Genomic DNA, 20,730 nt, shown 5'->3' on the forward strand with positions numbered 1-20,730 from the left:
TTAAAATGCTAATATGGGTTTATTAGATTAAACACTGGCTCAACTTCAATTTATGCTCTACATATTAGCGTTATTGTGCAATTAGAAATGTTATGATTTATTGTTTTATCACATTCTTTATCATGACCATAATTTATCTACAGTAGCAGGTACAGGAATAAGATGAATAGGTGTTGATCTAATAATCTGCTGACATCAGTTATACAGTAATAGAAGGATCCACTGATTATAAAAACAAGGCTGAAGGTTGTTTCCGTGAAACCAACAGGATACTGAAGGAAGGAAGTGGACAGGGAGCTGCATGGAGGATGACAGTGGTGATGAGATCCTGGATGGAGATCAGGTGATGGCCAACTACAGTGTCTGCTAATGTGTCTCAATTACACTTAAAGGGGACATATCATGCTAAATCCACTTTTTTAGCCCTTAAATGCATTTTGTTGTATATTTAGAGTGATTAGAAGTACAGAAAAAATCAAATTAGTCTCTTCAGGTGCTCCGTTGATATCTTTATATTCTGTTTAGGTCATATTTTGCAATCTGTTTCGATTTTTCTATTCTCTATTACGTTTTTTGAACAATAACGTCACAGTATTTGCAGCGGAACTGCCAAATTAGGACATCGACTCCGGGCCTAACACTTCAAGCAATCCGCCATTTTTATTTCTCGCTTTTATTTTGTAGTCCAAGCTCAAGGATGCTGAAGTTACGAGAGGATAAGTCAAAATGTTCGGTTGTTGGATGTAGTAACCCACACGCTTCATTACACCGTCTCCCAGCATCAGAACCTTTTCAAAGTGCCTGGTTGAGTTTTATTTTTCACGGAAATGTACCCACATCTGTGGGTAAGGTCATTTTTGTGTGCGCGAAGCACTTCAAGGATGACTGCTTCTGCAACCTCCGCCAGTATAAAGAAGGATTTGCCGAAAGACTTTGTCTGATTGAGGGTTCAATTCCTTCTATCTTTGGAGACGACGAACAGAGCACTTCGGTCAGCTGTAAATAACGCTAAAAAGTGTGATGATAAGACGTCCCTGTCATTGTTTTGTTAGCATTAGCAGTTGCACCGTCTTCATATGTTAGCGCTGTGTGCTCGTTTTAGATCCTTGATGATATGGCCTACGTGATTTAATTTAAGTCTAAAGTTTTCATTAGTCATTTCATTTTGCCGTTTTTGTCTCCGAAAAGACTGTATTAAAATGCAATTCGTGACGTTAGCTTGGCGCTAGCGTTTGCTCGGTGCTTGTGTTAGCTCACTTGTTAATATCAATATGTAGACGTTGTTCTGTAGGTTCATCATCTTCATTTTCATCTCGCTCCGACGGGTCCGACTCTGGTTCAAACATGTAAGGCTGGATGGACAAGTCTTCTGTTTTTGACATTTTGTAAATAACGTGTGAATAAACATTTTCTGCGCCGCTAGATAATCGTATCTCTTTTATCAAACTACAAAAATGGCCGAACAGGGTGGAGTTGAACCGAGTGTCACCTCTGCAACCTGGAGAGGGGGCGGGGTATGGAGTGTCTCATTTGCATTTAAAGAGACAGCACCAAAACGAGTTGCTCTCAGAAGCACATCAGAAAAGGGGTAGAAAAGGGGCCTGTGGAGCTATAATAATGAGGAATTCAGACCCAAGCAGTGCAGTTCCGCTTTATATAGACCACAACTGTATGATTTATATCTAAAAAGGAAGGATTTAAAAGCATGATATGTCTCCTTTAAACACTTTTAGGACAATGGCCAGGCAGACAGGTCAAGATGAGTCAGGCCTGTTTATAAATTATAATGCACATTCATCATGACATCAGCTATTAACTTTGTACACATCACATCACAATGATTGTTCATAAGATTTGTGATTTCCATAGATTGTAACAGTCAGGCATAGGCAACAGAATACAGCAAACACAAGAATGGAAGATAAGACACTTATGGGCCTCGTCTTTGAAAGAGGAGAATATTTTCTTTAAAGAAGAGTCAAATTTAGAAAAATTAGAGCTACAGTTTATAGTCTGTCCTTTATAAAGTGACAGCTAAATGTAAGCAATATGTTTTTTTCACCAGCCATTCAGAAAGTCAGTCAAAGAAGGAGTAGACCATTTTAACTAAAGGCAGTGGCTATGGTTGCTGTATCAATATATCAACAGTCTATTCATACACAGCGCCCCTCATTGGCCAGTTTAGATCACGTGACTAGGACTAAACTGAGCTGTAAACCTAACCCTAACCCTTAGCCTAAGAATTGTTGCGATATAGGGTTATAACCTAACCATAACCCTAAACCAAACCCAAACCCTAAGACGCTATATATGTGTACTTCGGTAAACATACCAATAGCACCGGGGGTTGTCCGTACGGCAACCGTATGAATAGACACTTTCCTAACTAAATTAATCTTCTCCACAAAATCTTGTTGACTACTGGGGTCATGAGATAAAAGAAATCTCCCAAATAATTTGCGGTAAATCACTCCAAACTTTAAAACCCAGTACATCCAAATGCACTATGAATCTGAAAGCTCTTGTTGTAGAAATGTGTCAATGGATTAATACTCCTGCCCCCTCTGGTGCCGAGTTGTTGAAATTATCGACCTGTTTGTTCTGATAGAGTTGCGACCCCGAATTGCACCACCACCAACAGCTGGAAGCAGACATGGAAGCTGTCAGGAATGTGTTTTCAGACTCTGCAGTCTCTCTCAGGTGAATTCATTCATTCATTCATTTATTCACTCATTCATATCTTACCTGCGTTGCAAAATGTTTCCTTTCCCTTCCTCTCTTAGGGAATACGAATCCATTGATGAAATAGACATAGACTTGAACATTAAAGGAAATTCTTTGAATGTGAGTCCTCACTCTCAACCAACTACATATAATATATCATTAGTAAGGATGGAACAATATATCATGCAACAAGAGATTGCAATATTAAATAGTCATTTTTTTGTTTTAATGTGCCATCATCAAAATAAATGGAAGAAACTCTGTAATATAAGACATTGCTGACTGAGTATAAACTCTGGCTGATTGTTTGTCTGGTTAGGAGCTTGCAAGCTGCACTAAATGCATCTCCATGGTAACTGATGTTATCCCTCATTAATGAGACAGTATCTCTGCTAAACTAATTAGGATAATGGGAACCTCCTGGGCAATCCACTACCTCAGGCATCAAGAGGCTTTAAGATAAACTCTGGATTATTTGAGTGTGGTTCACATCATATTGATGTTTGATATCTGCAGGCAGAAGCAGCAAAAGCCTGGGGGGTTAATCAGTCAGAGCCTATTGTTATCCGTCTGCACCTCTCTGCGTCTCAGTACCTGGATGGACCTGGTGAGTTCTGCTAATGATTAGAGCCAATGCTGTAGCCAGTTTCATTCAAACCTGCACATATCTCAGATTTTTTACTGCTCCTGTCAAATTTAGTTTGGAAAAGTTTTTGCTTATTGTCAAAGTTGCAACTCGTTCAGTTAAAAAAAAAAACATATAAAAAAGCAAAACTTTGTATTAGTATTTGTACGGTTTTAATGGACTAATTAACTTTAATCCACTAACTCCCACCGTAAAGGGTGTGTTTCACTGGTGAAAAGTGTGTCACTCAAGCTCGGACATCGGATTGCTGTCTTTTAACAGTTTTATTTCAATTCACCGCTAACTATTACTAGCACAGTAACCGTGTCGTTTGCCAGCCAGGTAATCAACTGTAACGACATAAACATACACACCCACAACATTAACAACACGGACATATTATCGACTGTATGAACTGCACACATGAACATTTAAGTAGTTACAGGTTTAACATCAACACGTTAACTCACCAGCTCAGCTTCACCAGTCAAAACAGCGACATCCGTACAAATGAAATCCGGCAGGTAAACACATACGCGGGTAACACACATCACGCCCTATATTTTCTTAGATTAATCCGCCCCAAATAAAATACAGAAAAATGCGATAATTCTATAACATAATACAGAGTGTTTGGTTGGCGATAAATCAAAACAAATAAATTATACACCAACATGTGAAAAATAGGAGAACTCCACACACCTCCCACTTGGGCTACTTGTCATTGACCGAGTAGGCCACAATAACCACTAACAGTACAATTAATGCACAGAACATGCAAAAACCCCTCAGTCAACAAAATTAAAGAGACAGCATTTAACTGTACACTGAAACAGTTTGGTCAGAATTCCCACATGAAGATGACCACAGTCCGTAAGCACCTCTCAGGTACTTAGGGGAGCAAACGAAAGCTCCCTTGCTCCTCTACTGGCAGTAACACTACCAGCCTCCTTACATCCCTGTGGAGTATGGTGGTAGGACATGACTCCTTATCCATCCTTGCCTGGGACAGATTGATGGGACGACTATGACAAGTCTTCACTTTCACGTCCCGGACAACTCCCTTATCATCTGGATACGCCTCCTCAACACGGCCCAGTTTGAATCGACCCCGGAGAGCGTTTTGGTCCGCCACCCAGACCACGTCTCCAACTGAGACATTTCTAGCAGGAGCGTGCCACTTTTGTCGAACAAACAGGTGAGGCCCTGCCAACTGGCTCCAACGTTTCCAGAACTTATCCACTTCCACTTGGACTGCACGCAGACGACTGAAGGGGTAGGCAGGAAAGTCAAAACCGTGATTGTCACCTCTGGGCCCCGCCCGACCCAACAGCAATGAGTTCGGTGTCACAATGTCCACAGTCTCGTCCTGAACCTGTGCTCTGGCACTGATGGGCCTCTCATTCGAGAGGTTAGCAGCCAGGTAAAGGAGGGTTTGGAACTCCAGCGTAGTCAGGTTTCCTTCTTCACCAACGCTGCTCAATGACCTTTTTAGCACACGGACAGCTGCCTCCGCTGCCCCATTTCGATGCGGTGAGTCCGCTGGGCTAAACTCCCACAACCAGTCAGTCCCAGCCACAGCCGCTCTCTTTTGGACTCCTTCTTTGTCGATACACGCCAGAAAACTGTAGAGATCCTCTAGCGCAGGTCTGGCCCCCACGAAATTGGTCCCCTGGTCGGACCAGAGCTTCCTGGGGTGGCCCCTCAGAGCGGTCAACCGCTGATACGTCTTGAGAAAACCCTCAGTTGACAGGTCTTCAACTACATCTGCATGAACCGCTCTCGAGGCCATACAACTAAAGACTACGCCCCAAACCTTCTTCTTTGTTCGCCGCCTCACTGAGTCCCTGACTGTGTACGGACCAAACAAATCCAACGTTGTATACTCAAAAGGGGCTGCTGGTTTCGTGCGTACAGCGGGAAGATCACTCATTACTTGAGTGCATAGTTTAGCTCTGCACTTCCGACAATGTACACATAAGTCGATTACTTTGCGTGCAACCCTAGGACCTTGCACTACCCAGGCCCTTTTTCTCATTCGAAGGAGGGTGCCAGCAACACCTTCATGGTTAGCACGGTGGCCTTCTTCGGCAAGGAGGGTACTGATCCGCTCTTTGTAGGGGATCAGCGGAACCCCAGGTCTCTCCTCACTAACAGACTGAACCCGGCCATAGCACAACAAGAGGCCTGTCTCATTGTCCTTGTTCACAACCAGGCGGTTGATGGTCGTTGTGGGGAATGTCACGCCTGACTGGGCAGCGAGGCATAAGTCCTGGAACGCTTCAGCACGCTCCTGGACTGTGAGCACTGCCTCCCACTGTCCTCGCTCGCTGGTTCGACCCCTGCTGAGCAACCAGAAGTGTACGGCTCTGCGAACATATCCCACAGTCCCACAGAGTTTGGTTAGTGTATCGAACCTTGACAGATCCATTTGACTTATGAGCGCCGAACCCCAAAACCTCTTCGTACTGTGGGTGTTAGATGCTACCGACGCCAATCCCGTAGCATTCCCACTAGAATTGTCCAGAGTAGACAACCTTTTTGCTTGGACTCTCGTCATGACGGCGGAGAAAGCTTTTCTCTGGAGCTTACTCACGACCTCCCTGGTACTGGAGGCCACCTCTGCAGCAGACTTCATAGGCCACTCCTTTACCGGCCTGGTTAGAAACTCCGGACCTCTCTGCCATAGGGAATCACTGTCAAGCTGTTCAGGGGAACACCCTCTTGTGACTAGATCGGCCACGTTGCACTGCCCCGGGATCCACCACCAGTCAGTCACAGGCCCGGCCTTCTGTATCTCACCCACACGATTGGCGAAGAAGGTCTGGAACCCATAGCTCTCCCGCTGGATGGCGCCCAACACAGTCCGACTGTCGACAAAGTGGTACCACCTGTCCACGTTCAACCGCCCATGTTTCAGTACATATCCCTTCAGGCGCGCAGCAAAGACAGCTCCGCAGATCTCTGCTTTGACGGCGTCGCCCTTCTGGTCGAGTGGAGTCAATTTAGCCTTTGATTCCACGAGCCGGATCACAACACCCTCTGTCGTCTCCCAACGCAGGTAGAGGACCGCCCCATAAGAGTCACAGCTCCCGTCGGAGAACGAGACCCCCCAGGGTTTACCCATCCAGCCAGAAGGTGTAATACTTCTCGGGAAAGTGATGGTATTCAACCGGGCATACTCTTTGAAAAGCTCAATTGCCTTCCCGCGTAGCTCCTTAGACAATGGTTTGTCCCATGTGTCCTTGGTCAATGACCCAGCCTCCTGAAAGGCCCTCCTGACTAGAATGACACCCTTCTGTTTCAGGGGCGTCACCAGACCAAGGGGATCATAAAGACCAGCTACCTGGCTCAGTAGCATACGACGGGTAAGAGGAACTGGCGTCTTCTCCTCTATGTCCTTCACGGTAAGATCAAGCCCAGTGCGCATCTTTTTCTTTCTTGTGGAGAAATTAACAGCAACCATAAGGAAGAGCTTATCTTCGCTTACGTGATAACCAACCCCAAGAGCTTTATTGTCCTCATCCCTCAACTGGTTGGGCAATACGATGGTCTCTGGCTTGGTGGGAACACCGCCTTGCCTCCCACTTTGACCAGACCGCACCCAAGGTTTAAGGCAAAAACCCCCAGTTGCGAGGATGGTCTCAACTCCCACAAGGATCTCGCTCAGTCTTTGGGGGTCATTGTGGGACACCAGTATGTCATCTACGTAGGCATTGTCTAAGATAACATGTCTCTCTTCTACTTTGTCAGCAAACTGCGGGAGGTTGGCAGTTTCCCGCATGGCCACCTGTGCGATGCAACCAGCCGGCTTATCGCCCATATTCACCCGTACCACAGCGTAGTCCTTGATGTCGTCTGCTGGTGAGTCCCTCCACAGAAAGCGGTGTACGTGCACCTCCTGATCCTCCAACCACACCGAGTTGTACATCTTGGACACGTCTCCAATCGCTGCGTGCTCTCCCTCACGGAAACGAAGCAGCACTGCCCGGATGGGGTTTAAGATGTCTGGGCCCTTAAGCAGGATAGAATTCAGGCTGACACCCCTAAATTCCTGACTACTGTCCCAGACAAGCCTCACTGGAGTGGAGACAGAGTGCGGGTTGGGTGCTGTCAGGTGGTTCACCCACCACACGGCTCCGTTCCACTTGTCCATCACAGTCTTGGAAAGCTGGACTGCAGCCCCCCTGGCAACCATATCATGCACCTGCCTGGCGTAGGCTTCTTTCCACACCGGATCCCTCTCGAGGCGTTTCTCTGACTTCAGGAACGTTGCCTCAACGGCCTTGCGATTATTAGGCAGGGTAGCAGGGTTTTCTTTCCATGGATATCTGGCGTCCCAGTGGGGTTTGTCACTGTGATCGTCGCTCAGCTTGAAGGTTAGTCCACCCCTGATGATCTCCAGCTCTCTCTCATCAGCGAGAGACATCTCCTTTCCCCCAGGAGCGCACTTTCCACAACGACACCCGCCACACACAGGGTCGCAGGCAGCGCCAATACTGTCCCACTGCAGCCACTTAACAATCTCAGCATTGCACGTAGCCGTGGTCGCAGCTTTCCCACTGCGCTCTAGCTTTGGGCAGTGGTTATGGACCTTGACCCTCCTGGACTCTGTCCTCATGGAACACGCAAAGTGGGTTGATGAGCGGCGTACAGTCACCTCAATGTTCTCGAATAAGTCCGGGTGCACGCCACTAACAGTCTTTCCGAGTGGGCCGTCCCACAACACTAGGTCGCCACACCTCATCATCCTTTGGGGGGCCAGTCGACCCTCCCGTGTGCTGATAAGTAGCTCGATCTTTTTTGGGCGAATCAGCTCCCCTGGTTTCACATAACCCGGGAAGAACTTTTCCAAGCACCCAGAGTCCACTGCATTGTCCATTTTTGCGATCTCCTCCAAACCATAGCAGACCATCTCATGGAGTCGCCAAGTCCCCTTCTTTGTGGCAACTTTTATGTTCACCAAGTACCTTTTTGTGTCTACTTTTGCTTCCATACCACCCACACCATACACAACCAGTGTGATTGGCTCACCCGATAGTCCCAGTCTCTCTGCTGCTTGGTGGGTGATATAGTTAGTGTCGGAGGCTAGGTCGATTAGCGCTCCGACCCAGTCTCCCCTCTTAGTCGTGACGTCCACCAACATCATGAGGACTGGGTGCTCCTTCAGACCATTCTCACCCACCAAACCTTTGCCAGCACACACCGTTGATGACACTTTATTTGTGCATGCCTTTCGAACAGCCTCCAGCTGCTCCGGGGTCAGGCCTAGACCTGCGAACAAAGCCTCTTGTTCTTCGGTTGGACCACGGGGTTCTCTCCTCTTATCTCCCTTGACCTCCTGTCTGAAAGTGTCTCTCTTGGCTGGGGGCTTAAGGCACAGGAAGAAATGGTGATCTGGGGGGGTGTCACCCTTCTTGCATTCATCACCACGGCACAGAAAGTTATTATTGCACGGACCACCACTCCCATGAAGGTCCAGGCATTTAGGGCATGCTTTGGTCTTTTTCAAGTAAGTCCTTCTCTCTGATGGGTTGGCCTTCTTGAAGGTCTTACAGCGATATAAGCGACCAGTATGTCCCTCTTCGCCACATATGCTGCAAGTATTTTGTGAAGACTCTGCTCTCGCCGTAGCCTTGGTGAACGAACGTCTCTCTGGCTTCCGATCCCCCGTCCTCTCCTTTGGCCTCTTGCGGGGGCTCAATTCACCTACTCTGGCAGAGTTTGACCATCTGGTGGTCTGTAACTGCTCCAATTGCACCAGAACAGTTTTCTGATCTCTCAGGAATTGCCATAGTTTATCAAACCGGTTACGGGGGTTAACGTCATTGACTGCGTCACACCGGTACAAAAGCCATCTTTCCTTCATACTGTCTGGTAGCTTGCTCTCAAGTGATCGGATCACCAACTGGTTTTTTATGGCGTCCTCACAACCCAGGTCTATAAGGTCCAATAGTGCCCTTTCTACTGCTTGGATCAACTGCAGCGCCTCCCTTGGTTGGTTGTTGCGCACACCTGGTAATTCCTGAAGCTCCAACACAATGTCATCGGCGATTTGTGACATGTCCCCATAACAGTCCTCCAAAACCCGGAAGACTTCGTCTGCAGTACGGCAATGAGACAGTCTGAGCTCACTTTTCACTGAGTCTGTGATGCTGTTCAGCAGGTGGAAGAGCCTGCACTCTGGGGAGCCTGTGGGTTCTGCTAATGTCTGAAGTGTCCCCCAATTACTCTTCCAACGCCAATAGCTCCTCCTGTCCCCAGAGAACTTAGGCAGACTTAGGGGTGCGAGTGCAATCCTAGGTCCGACTGACCCTTGAGAGATGACAGATGTGCTCCGACCTGCTCCGATGCTTTCTCGTAGCACAGCGTGTTCTCCTCGCTGCTGCTGCGGTGTGCTGGAGAAACTAGGATCAAACGTTGGGCTCATGAGCCTATGTGATGGTTGTCTCTCTGTTGGAGCTGGGGGAGATCCTAAAGGAGCACCCGCATCTTGAGCTCCACCAGGACTGTCCACATTACCACTCAGCTCGCTGCTTCTCACTGCAGCGACTTGGTTGGTTGCTGGGTCCGCGTCTGCAGTATGTGCACCATCGGTGGAGGGTTTACCAGCGGTGGTTGTTGCTCCTCCTTCCACGCTGCCTTTACTGTCGCCCTCGTCTTCACTACTAGCCCGGCTACTGCGATCGCCATGCGCCGACTTCCTGCTTTCACGCATGGAACTCTCTAGTGCAACAGAAGCCATTCTCCTCTTCTCCTTGAAGTCTTTGAGGCAGGCCCGCATGACATTCACCTCCTTCTCCGGGACGTAGCGATTCCAGTCCCGCACGAACTGCTCCAGCTCTTCGACTCTGCCACCCAATGCAATGAGCACCGAATCATACTGCTCATGGGTTATGCGACGTGACTGGAGTGCTTTAGCTTGATCCAAAATGTCCTGAAGGTCAGCCGTTAGGCTTTCAAACTGACCTGATGCACAGCGGGACCATGATGCTTCTTTCAACTTCAGTTCAGTGTCCTGATATTTTGTGCGGCAATCGTGTAGTTTTTTCTGCACACCAGCTATTTCAGCTGTAAATCCACTTGCATCCTCCTCTTCCATAACAGCGATGTAATCAAAACTGCTATTACACATCTCTTCATAACTGATCTTGAGTGCCCTCATTTCAGATGTGAGGTCATATTCAGTTAAAAGGTCCATGTTAAACACAATAGCATTGACCTTCCTGTTAAAAACACCTTGTGCAGAAGATCGCTTTTTCTTTAATTGTTCACAGTCTGCCATTCTGTCTTTTTTAGCGCACTTCCCTGCGGACTTTTTTGTTGACGTACACTTCCGGTGCGCACCAACAAAATGGCGGCGACCTACTTCCGGTTGTTTGGTGGCTAGTTAGCAAGCTAACACTGTCTCTCTGCGGCGAACGGCTTATCCTATGCCGTCGCACTAAACAGTCACAATCAAAGTCACTCACAGCCCAGCAGCTGGCCACACGATGACCTCGTTGATGGCTTGATTCGAGTCTGCAGCGTTGTCGATCGGCCGGAACGCTCCGCGGCCGGGCTCCGTCTAATCGCTGGCTCGCTGTAGTTCACACTGTCCCACCTCCGCTTCTCCGTCGCGGGGCCGGCTTAGTGTTGATTACTGTACGGTTTTAATGGACTAATTAACTTTAATCCACTAACTCCCACCGTAAAGGGTGTGTTTCACTGGTGAAAAGTGTGTCACTCAAGCTCGGACATCGGATTGCTGTCTTTTAACAGTTTTATTTCAATTCACCGCTAACTATTACTAGCACAGTAACCGTGTCGTTTGCCAGCCAGGTAATCAACTGTAACGACATAAACATACACACCCACAACATTAACAACACGGACATATTATCGACTGTATGAACTGCACACATGAACATTTAAGTAGTTACAGGTTTAACATCAACACGTTAACTCACCAGCTCAGCTTCACCAGTCAAAACAGCGACATCCGTACAAATGAAATCCGGCAGGTAAACACATACGCGGGTAACACACATCACGCCCTATATTTTCTTAGATTAATCCGCCCCAAATAAAATACAGAAAAATGCGATAATTCTATAACATAATACAGAGTGTTTGGTTGGCGATAAATCAAAACAAATAAATTATACACCAACATGTGAAAAATAGGAGAACTCCACACAGTATTGGTGAAGTTTAAGAAAAAGAATTTTTTTTATTACGGTTTGTCCATTTGACCAAATTACAGTTTGATCCTTAGAGTGCCAGACTAGAAATATGCTGCATCTTTTTAAGGAAAACAGTGGAATTCCAATATTATTGTGCCCATGTTTCAACATATCCATACATGAGAAGAAGTTCAAATCAGTTAGAATCTATGACATTAACAACCAAAGCATTCTGTTACAGATATCTGAAACTAAGACATAATATAACAAATTATTAATGTTTTTTCTGCAATTTTCGCTTTGAACAAAATCCGCCTGCAGGCCAAAAAAGAGGTTTTGGTTAGCCTGATTAGGCTAACCTGCCCCGAGTTTAACCCTTTGTTGTCAAACACCTCCAATCTGGTCATTTTTTCCCTAGTGCCTTCTGTGGAAGTCTTCCAGCCATCGAATGATGATTATCTCACTCTGGGCAAACAGCTTCAGAAGTTAGTCCTCACACTTGAAGAATACACAAAATAACTGTCAAAACACATCATGCTTAACTGAAGTGATAATTATTTGACAGCATTGTCACAGTCTTCATACAACAAGAGTGGAATCGTTTGACCAATGAAAGCGTAATTGTCGGACAGAAGAGGAGGCACAGCTGGTTCAGGCCGAGTGGCACCATCAAGAAGTTTCGTGCAAGACTCAACATCTGGCTTCCCTTATCAAAGTACAAGCTGCTTTATTGACGCAGGTCTTCTGTTGATTTTTCTTGTGTCTTCACACTTTAATTACTGCAAGCAGGTCAAGTGAGCTGCGGGACCCTTCTGCAAAGGGAAGGAAGGCTTTACCTGCCATTAAACTTAACAGATTTAAAAACCATCCAACGTCTTTTACCCTTAAGAACCCCAGTGGAGAACTGTTCACCTACACACCAAGTGGAAAGGTTAGGACTCTTTATTTAGTATATTATTCTGTAGTTATTTATTTTTTGCATTGTTTGCTTACTCGTTTAAAAAGTTTGATCAGTGATATATGACGCTGTTTCTTCTGCAGCGGGTTATAGTCTCAGCAGTGAAACCTTCACCACAGCTCAGCACCAAACAGCTGATTGAGCTTCTTTTCACGTCCCAGGCCATCATCAATTGTAAGGCTCGTCCAACTCTGCAGCATGGATTCTTGGTGCAGGTACATTTCTGACCTGATCTATTGATATAGATGTCAACCATCACCCTGCTAAACTCCTGAGAAACTGCTTTTGTCTTTCCCTGAGAGCATACCTGCAGATAAAAGGTGATGGGTAGAAATAGAGCTGTTTCTAGCTTTGTGAGGACCCTATTTAAGATTTGGGGGGCCCTGTTTGCACAAGGATAACAAATTGCTATATGTTTAAACAGGTTCAAGACAATTTTTCTTTATAAATAAACCAAAAAATAAGCCACTCAAGCCAGATAAGTGATTAAAAAAATTATAAGACAAAAACATACCTTCATATTTCAATAGATAAAAAATATTAAGGGTGTAAAAAAAAGCATTTTAAAATAATATAACTCAATTTTTCACCACAACACAAATTTACCTACTGTAAAAAAATAAATATATTAAATAAAACAAAAATAAAAGCACAATATTAACAGAAAACAAATCAGGCTATAAGATATAACTTACATCATAAAATAATGAATAAATAATCAAATTAAATTTAAAACAACTGGAACACAATAGATGAAAATCAACAAACTGTAAACCAAACAAACCTCAATCACTTGTAAAGCACACATAGGCAGAAAAACATCTGTTAACGGTAGATCACTGGACTGTCCCCCACTGGCCCAAAGGCAGTAGAGGACATATGACCAGGTTCAGAGGAGGCAGCCATCCACTTCGACTGGTTGGGGTTAGTGAACAGAAGGGCAAACATAATAGGATAGAAGGATAGTCCACCCGAGTGTTCCAGACTAGTTGCGCCGCGAACCATTGATCAAGAACCGCCAGCTCCAACATCAAGACACCTAAAACAGAAAAGAGAGCCCTCAGAGGGCGAGGAGAAGGCACAGACTGCAGGAAAGACATGATACACTATGATACACTCGTTCCTAGTGGTTAGGTTAATATTAAACGACTTGCAGCCTCCAGCATGCTCTGAAATGCTACCACTATAGACAAGGTTTCGTCTTGTACTGGGCACACATATTGATCTCAGCAATCACTACAGAGGGGACCTTGTCCGCTTTAAATTATTGCAGTTCTACGGTGTACACTTTAGTAAATAAGTAGGTAATGTAATTGTCTCATGCAATGGTCTTAGGTGCTGACCATTGCGTGTAATGGTCTGTGATTGTGACCAAAACAACAAGACCAAGTCCATTTTAGGTTATTGCTATTATATGGTATACGCTTTAGCAAATCAGTAGGTTTTGAGTTTACTTTTAAAGGTGGAGAGATTAGCAGCCTCCCATACTTAAGGTGCTTTCATACCGAATGCGACTGAAGCAACTCAATTACATTAAAAGCAATGTAAATGACGCAACCTCAAGTTATCTCCCCTTAAGCGACGTGACGTGTAATTTGAGCGACAAGGACGCGCTTCACCTCGTCGCTCAAAGTTTAGAAATCTGAACTTTTTAAGTGACTTCAAGCGACAACTCTCCCGCCATTCACTGTCTGTAGAGCAGAAACTGCAGCCCCTTCCTGCTCCCTCCCGCTTCAGTGATCAACCCTCTCTTTCTGTCACCGACTCAATACACACACACACACACAAATGAAGCTATTGGTGCAGCTTTGACAGTTTGCCGCTTTTCTGTGTTCAGGTGATAAAGTACACTGAGCAGAGACTTCCCACTCTAAATGAGTACTGTGTAGTTTGTGATGAACGGCACGTCTTTGAGAACGGCCCGACGCTAAAGGTAAAGGAATACAGAGAAAGTGAAAGGTCCAAACTCATCATGATTGCATGGTCAGCCATGTGCTCTCTGTATCTGTAGCCTGCTGTTTGCACCCGAGAGCTGTGTGTGTTTTCCTACTACACACTGGGCGTTATGTCTGGATCTACAGAGGAAGTGGCCACTGGGGCAGAGGTCAGCAACACCTTCATAAACACCTTCACAATGATTTGAGGTGTAGCAGATACTATTTTTGAAAAATAAGTTAAAGACTACTCAAATTCTGTGGGCCAGTTCTCCCTTCTCTACTCACTTGATTTGATTTGTTTATTTATTCAAGGGATAATGCATATTAAAAATCAGAAAATGAAAGAAAACATGTATCTGTGAATATTCTTCAATTGTAAAAATGTAAAATAAAAAAACACAGTAACTTATATACAAAGCACACATTTTAATCACCAACGTCACCAATAAATCGTAATATCTGCAGCTAGGGAGTTTTAGCAGTTGTGGTTGAAAGCAAACCCAACAGATTCAATAGTTAACCCTTTTTAATTAAGTAAATTCTACAGGCAGTTATAGTATAACTTAGGAGTTTGTTTGTTTTTTACCGTGCAGGTGGTGGATTTACTGGTGGCCATGTGCAGAGCTGCCCTTCAGTCTTCACGCAAGAGCATCATTTTTGACCCGTATCCTTCTGTTGTTGATCCATATAATCCCAAAACTCTTGCCTTCAGCCCGAAGGTATCAGCTCAGTCAAAGATATTTGAAACTCACTATTCAGTATGTAATTTGTATGTTTTGTTGTGGCAGAGAAAGAGTTACGAGAGGCTGCAGAAAGCTCTGGACGGAGTCCTGTTAGTCAGGCAGACGGGACAGGTCAGAAAACAAACACCACATGTCTAATTTATAAGCTGACATTTGATTGTTTTGCATCATTAAATGTTATAGTAAGCCTTTTTTCATTTTTTTTTTCTAAATCCAAAACATGTGCAGGGTCCCTACTCTGACATGAAGAAGCAGATGGACAAAGTGGACCCACTTGCACATCCTTTACTACAGTGGTGAGCAAATAATAGTCAATTTATGTACCGGTATTTATTAAGTGAAAGTACATCAGTGCTTTAATTCATAAAAAAGTGTGCGTTTGTATGTTTAATGACAGGATTTTAGCAAGCAACAGATCACACATTGTCAAGCTTCCGCTCCACAGGGTACGCTAGAGATGTAGCTGCAGTTTTAGTTCATCAGCAACCCAATATTGGACTTTACTCTGTGTTTCATCATGATTCTACTGTTAAATTTTAGAATTGTTGTATTCACTTCTGACTTCTTTTCATCAATCAGCACTTGAAGTTCATGCACACACCTCATCAATTCCTGTTGATCAGCAGCCCACCATCCAAGGAGGCTCGGTTTCAAACAGCCAGGAAAGTTCATGGCAGCACTTTTGCTTTTCAGTAAGTAAAACACCATGGCTTTATTAGGACATCTAATACATAGCAAACAATATATTATTACTAACACTAACATTAGTAGTACTGTAGTAACCTTAGTTAAAGCACAACGCATTAGTGTCAGCCTAGGTAAAAGGGTTACAGTGTGAAGTACAATGAGAAAGTCATTTGAGCACAAGTATTACATTTACATTAACATGCTTTTATTACAGTTATGTCATTATTACTTCTTTTTCAGTGGTTCCCACATTGAAAACTGGCACTCAATTTTGAGAAATGGATTGGTTAATGCCTCTCACACCAAGTTGCAGGTAGGACACTTTGTCATCGACATATTTTTTTAGAAATACACCATTACATATTTTGTCAAATCATGAAAATACATTTTTAAAATCCTCTTTAAATATAGACATTTTCTCTACAGTGTTTATTGTTCTTCATTCATTGAAGGTAAAAATAAATGTATACCTTTTGTAAAAAAATAATAAAAATCACTAAATGCTTTTACAAGAACAATTAAGAACATACAAAAAACAAATATTATATATATACAGTATATAAATGTGTGTGTGTTGTAGCATCAATATAAAAAAATAGTTGTGGAACTAAAACAGTTTTGTCAAAAAAGGAAGCATGACATCCGTCAAATGTCAAGGCAAATTCACTAATTGGATAAATGTAATATGTACTGACACATTGCATCAGTTTTCTGTTTTTCATAAATTTGCAAAAAAAAAAAAAATTGAATTTAAAACTTTTTTACATTGTCATTATGGGGTATTTTGTGTAGAATATTGAGGAAATATGATTTGGAATAAAGCTGTAACATAACAAAATGTAGAAAATGTGAAGCGTATACTTTCCAGATGCACTGTATTTTGTAGAGAGTTTATGAAATGGGATGAGAATGCCTGGCCCTGATCTCTATTTATCACAACAATACTAGAAACCAGTTTTGAATCTTTTGAGGTCTGGCCTTTGTGGTTTGGACCAGTGGTGATTTTGATATCCTGCAAGAATAAAGCTAATCTCAAGAAAGATTACAACCATTAGAAGCTGAGAATTTTGTAGCACAAGCCAAAAATGTTACAGGTTACAAGGTCTGTGGAGTTAATCACTTTGACATACATTATAGTTGTTGGATTATACATTGTACAGGGAGGACACACAAAGCACAAAACAAATGTTCTTGTAAAAGTTACATGTTCAGGCAATAAAAAAAAGTGTTATGACTGATTATTGTGATGCAAATTATGTCAATTTTAAAAACCACTTGTTTTTTTGTGGATTAAATTGTAAGTATTCTACTTGGTATTTTACTGTGGTAGATCTTCATGCACTTACAGTAACATAACAAGTGTAACTCTAGTTTCCACCTGTTTCCCTGTGTGAGGGAGAGCTCATAATGTAGCTGCTGTGTTTTACACTATTATTCCGATCATACAATGTGGATATGATTTTCAGTAGTAAAAAGCATGGGGAAAAAAGAACAGGGTCAAGGTAAAGCACATTAGTGACTTGCCTCACTCACTTCTCTCCATTGAGACAATGGCCGTTCTTAGGGAAAACTTGTCTATTTTATTTTTTAAGAATATTAATCTTTCTGCTGTTGGATTGAACGAGATTTCGTTGTGTTGTTTTATCAGTGCAATGACAAAGATTCTATATCTAAAAAACTTTGCTGCATCTGCCCTGAACATGTGCAAACCTGGTAATTGTGGTTAGTTTATTTAAACATTCACAAACGGGACCAGCCAAAACAAACACTCTAGAATTTGCTCTAGACTTTGTTTGCTTGTTCACACCAGCCCAAACAAAGCAGAATTTCCGGTCAAACAAATCTCAGTGCAGTTAAACTGTGCAACGATTCCCCAGTGTGAATGCATCCTAAAGGTATACAAGCGTTATATACAAGTTTCTGATTTGAGTTATTTTAATCTTTTAGCTTCATGGAGCAGCGTATGGAAAAGGCATCTATCTGAGTCCTATTTCAAGCATATCTTTTGGATACTCGGGTATGAAGTTGGTCAGTTTTCCAGTCCATTTTCTTCTGTTTTCTGGCATGTTTGTGATTATGTCCCTGATCTTTTTTCAGAGATGGGTAAAGGCCAACACCAAATGCCAACCAAACGGGATCTTATACAGAAAAACACACGAATAAACAGAATCAAACAAGTAAGGTCGTCTTTGATGGACTCGCATTTACTCACCTGCAACTGATTGTGGTGGTGGTTTTTACACATTTAATTACCACGTCAGGTATCAACTGCCTGCTTCTGAGATTTATTCAGTGTGTTCTGTCCTACAAAGCTGGCTACAAAGCATGCATTTTAATTGTTCATAATTCTTCTTCTGTAAGCAACAATGCCCTCGTTGGTTGGTTTTGTTTCAATTTTTTTAATAAATTATTGAAATAAAAGCATGAACTTATCTTCAGAAAATAATTACAAGTCTACATATTTCTCAATAAGCTCAATAAATGATGATGTATTTGTGTTTTTAAAATTCTGTTTTGTGTTTTCTCATGCCAATTATTCAATGTTTGCTCTACCAATGCTTTTTTTGTCCTGTATTTAATATGTGAAACTTTTCATTTATTACCTATGTATATCAGTGATTCATAAACGAGGTGTGACTGATTAGTGTGATCCTTTCCTTTTGTGTCAGGAGCGGAAGTGGGAAGCCAGGTTTCTGGAGAGCAGTACAATAAACTGCATTGCGCTTTGTGAAGGTAATCTTGAAAATGTTTTGCCAGAAACCAAAAAATGTTTTAAGTTAATAAACTTTGATTTGTATGCCTGTTTAGTGATAACATCAAAGGACCTTCAGAAACATGGAAACGTCTGGGTTTGTTCAACACCTGACCATGTGTGCACACGTTTCCTGTTTGTGTGAGTAAACATAGAACAGCATGAGCAGAACTGCCAATAACACATTTCACTTCTTGTGCAAACTCACCTGCTTTTTTGGCATCTGCAGGTATGAGAACGGTCAGGTAGGAGATGTCAACATCAACACAGAGGAAGCCAAAGTCCAGAAAGAAATCATACAAGTGATTGCTTCAAAGCTGTGCTGACGAAAAACTGAAAACAGCCTTCTCCACGTGTTGATTAGTTTCAGAGACTCATTAGTTAGATATGGGAGAAACTCATCTTATTGGGCATATTTGGAAAGTAAAAAGCTTGAATACATTTGTATAGCTTTAAGTCAAAACATTGGTGTCAGTTTTGCAAGCGCGTTTTGTAAAACATTTTTTGCCTTTTTGTGTACTTTTGAAGTTGAATTCTGTTTTTCAAATAAATATGAAGACAAACTTTGTACATGTTATTATTAGTCATTCTGAACTAGTTTTTTGATAACTTAGCTAAATGGTTGATCTGACCATCTGCAGGTCCTCTACCAGTCACAGGAGAACCACTAGTGGAACAAATCAGAGCTGGGCCGAGGGTGGGCCAAATGACCGGGGCCTTTAAACCCAAATAATATTGCTCATGATATGATCATTTTACAACATACACATGTCCACAACAGCAGGGCTTACAAGCTTCGGCACCAAGGAGAGCGACTATGCCATTTTGAAGTCCATCAAACGGACATGAAGTATAACAAAACAAGAGAACAACAAAAACATTAGGCTACATGGTCATTAATATTGATTCATTTTGACACCCACTTTAACCACATAACCAACTCAGCCTGTATCAGTAGCTATAAAGTTTAGTCAAACTGGCACAGTGGTCCACATGTTCACAAACACAATTTCAATATGAAGTACTATAGACATACTCATCAAATAAGTTATTTGAGGTTAAAAAACAGAATTTTACGTCATATGCAGTGTTGGGCGGTAACGTGTTACTTGTAACGCGTTGCCGCCAGACGTTCACCAGACGTTCCCACACAGATGCCCCAACGCCAATCAACTCCAAGAACGGAAACTCTATCACAGCCAGATGTGATTCACCCGCCGGACGTTCCCGGTCACTATAACAGGCACACACTCACTCCTAACACTTTCTTCCCGCAAACTACACTCATTATCGGCAATTCAATAACAAGGAATATTAGATTATTTAATGCCATCACACACTGCATTCCAGGTGCTACAGTTCACACTGTCTTAAACAAACTTAGTCAAATGTTACCCACGCTGCCAGCAACTGTTACTAAAATAGTGTTTCATAATATTGATTTCTGGTCCTCTTCCTACATTAAATAGGGTTCTAAAACGATTTAGCCGCCTACTACAGCAGCATAACGTCTTACAATCCTGCTGCAAACTCCATAATTTCACATTTATTGATAACTTCGACCTCTTTTGGAAATGTGCTGATCTATCTAAAAAAGACGGTGTCCACCCTGATTTACATGGAGCACAAATGCTAAAATTAAATCTACAGTCTGTGATTCACAACTCCACACACGCATGACTAGAATGAACCAGCAGTTAAAACAAACACTTCCATAGAAAAGCCCTTTACTCAAAGTACAGAGCACCTGTACCCCATAAATATTGTGCTGAGCTGTACAGAACAACATGTAACACAAACTAAAACCCACTAGAGGAGGTAACCACAAAAATCCTATTAATATTAAAACTATGAACAGAACACAAAACAATGAAAAAACTATTAAATGTGGACTATTAAATATCAGGTCACTTTCGTCTAAATCTCTTTTAGTGAGTGATCTCAAACTGACCACCAACTAGGTTTATTAAGCCTCACTGAGACTTGGATCAAAAATGAAGGTTTTTGTTGCTTTTAATTAAGCCAGCCCTCCCAATTATGGTAATCACCATATTCCCTGTGATAGTGGTCAGAGAGGAGGAGTGGCCTCAGTTTTTTACTTAAGATTATCAGTTACCCCAAAAACCAAACTAAACCAAA

At 42.9% G+C, this 20,730-nt stretch overlaps 1 protein-coding gene across 1 annotated transcript; it reads left to right on the forward strand.

Annotated features, from left to right (window-relative positions):
- The first annotated feature begins 243 nt into the window (after positions 1–243).
- On the forward strand, positions 244–18,917 carry LOC114464213 (protein mono-ADP-ribosyltransferase PARP6-like). The gene is made up of 21 exons (XM_028448271.1): positions 244–343; positions 2,609–2,700; positions 2,784–2,844; positions 3,241–3,331; positions 11,933–11,999; positions 12,080–12,229; positions 12,304–12,445; positions 12,556–12,687; positions 14,310–14,405; positions 14,484–14,576; positions 15,003–15,128; positions 15,198–15,263; positions 15,381–15,448; positions 15,550–15,598; positions 15,732–15,844; positions 16,080–16,152; positions 17,787–17,856; positions 17,937–18,016; positions 18,509–18,572; positions 18,648–18,732; positions 18,821–18,917. The coding sequence occupies exons 1-21, from the start codon at positions 302–304 to the stop codon at positions 18,915–18,917; spliced, it is 1,857 nt and encodes a 618-aa protein (XP_028304072.1). The 5' UTR covers positions 244–301.
- Positions 18,918–20,730: the final 1,813 nt, after the last annotated feature.

The sequence above is a fragment of the Gouania willdenowi genome, chromosome 6 (genome assembly GCF_900634775.1).
Source record: "Gouania willdenowi chromosome 6, fGouWil2.1, whole genome shotgun sequence".
NCBI classification, from domain to species: Eukaryota; Metazoa; Chordata; class Actinopteri; order Blenniiformes; family Gobiesocidae; genus Gouania; species Gouania willdenowi.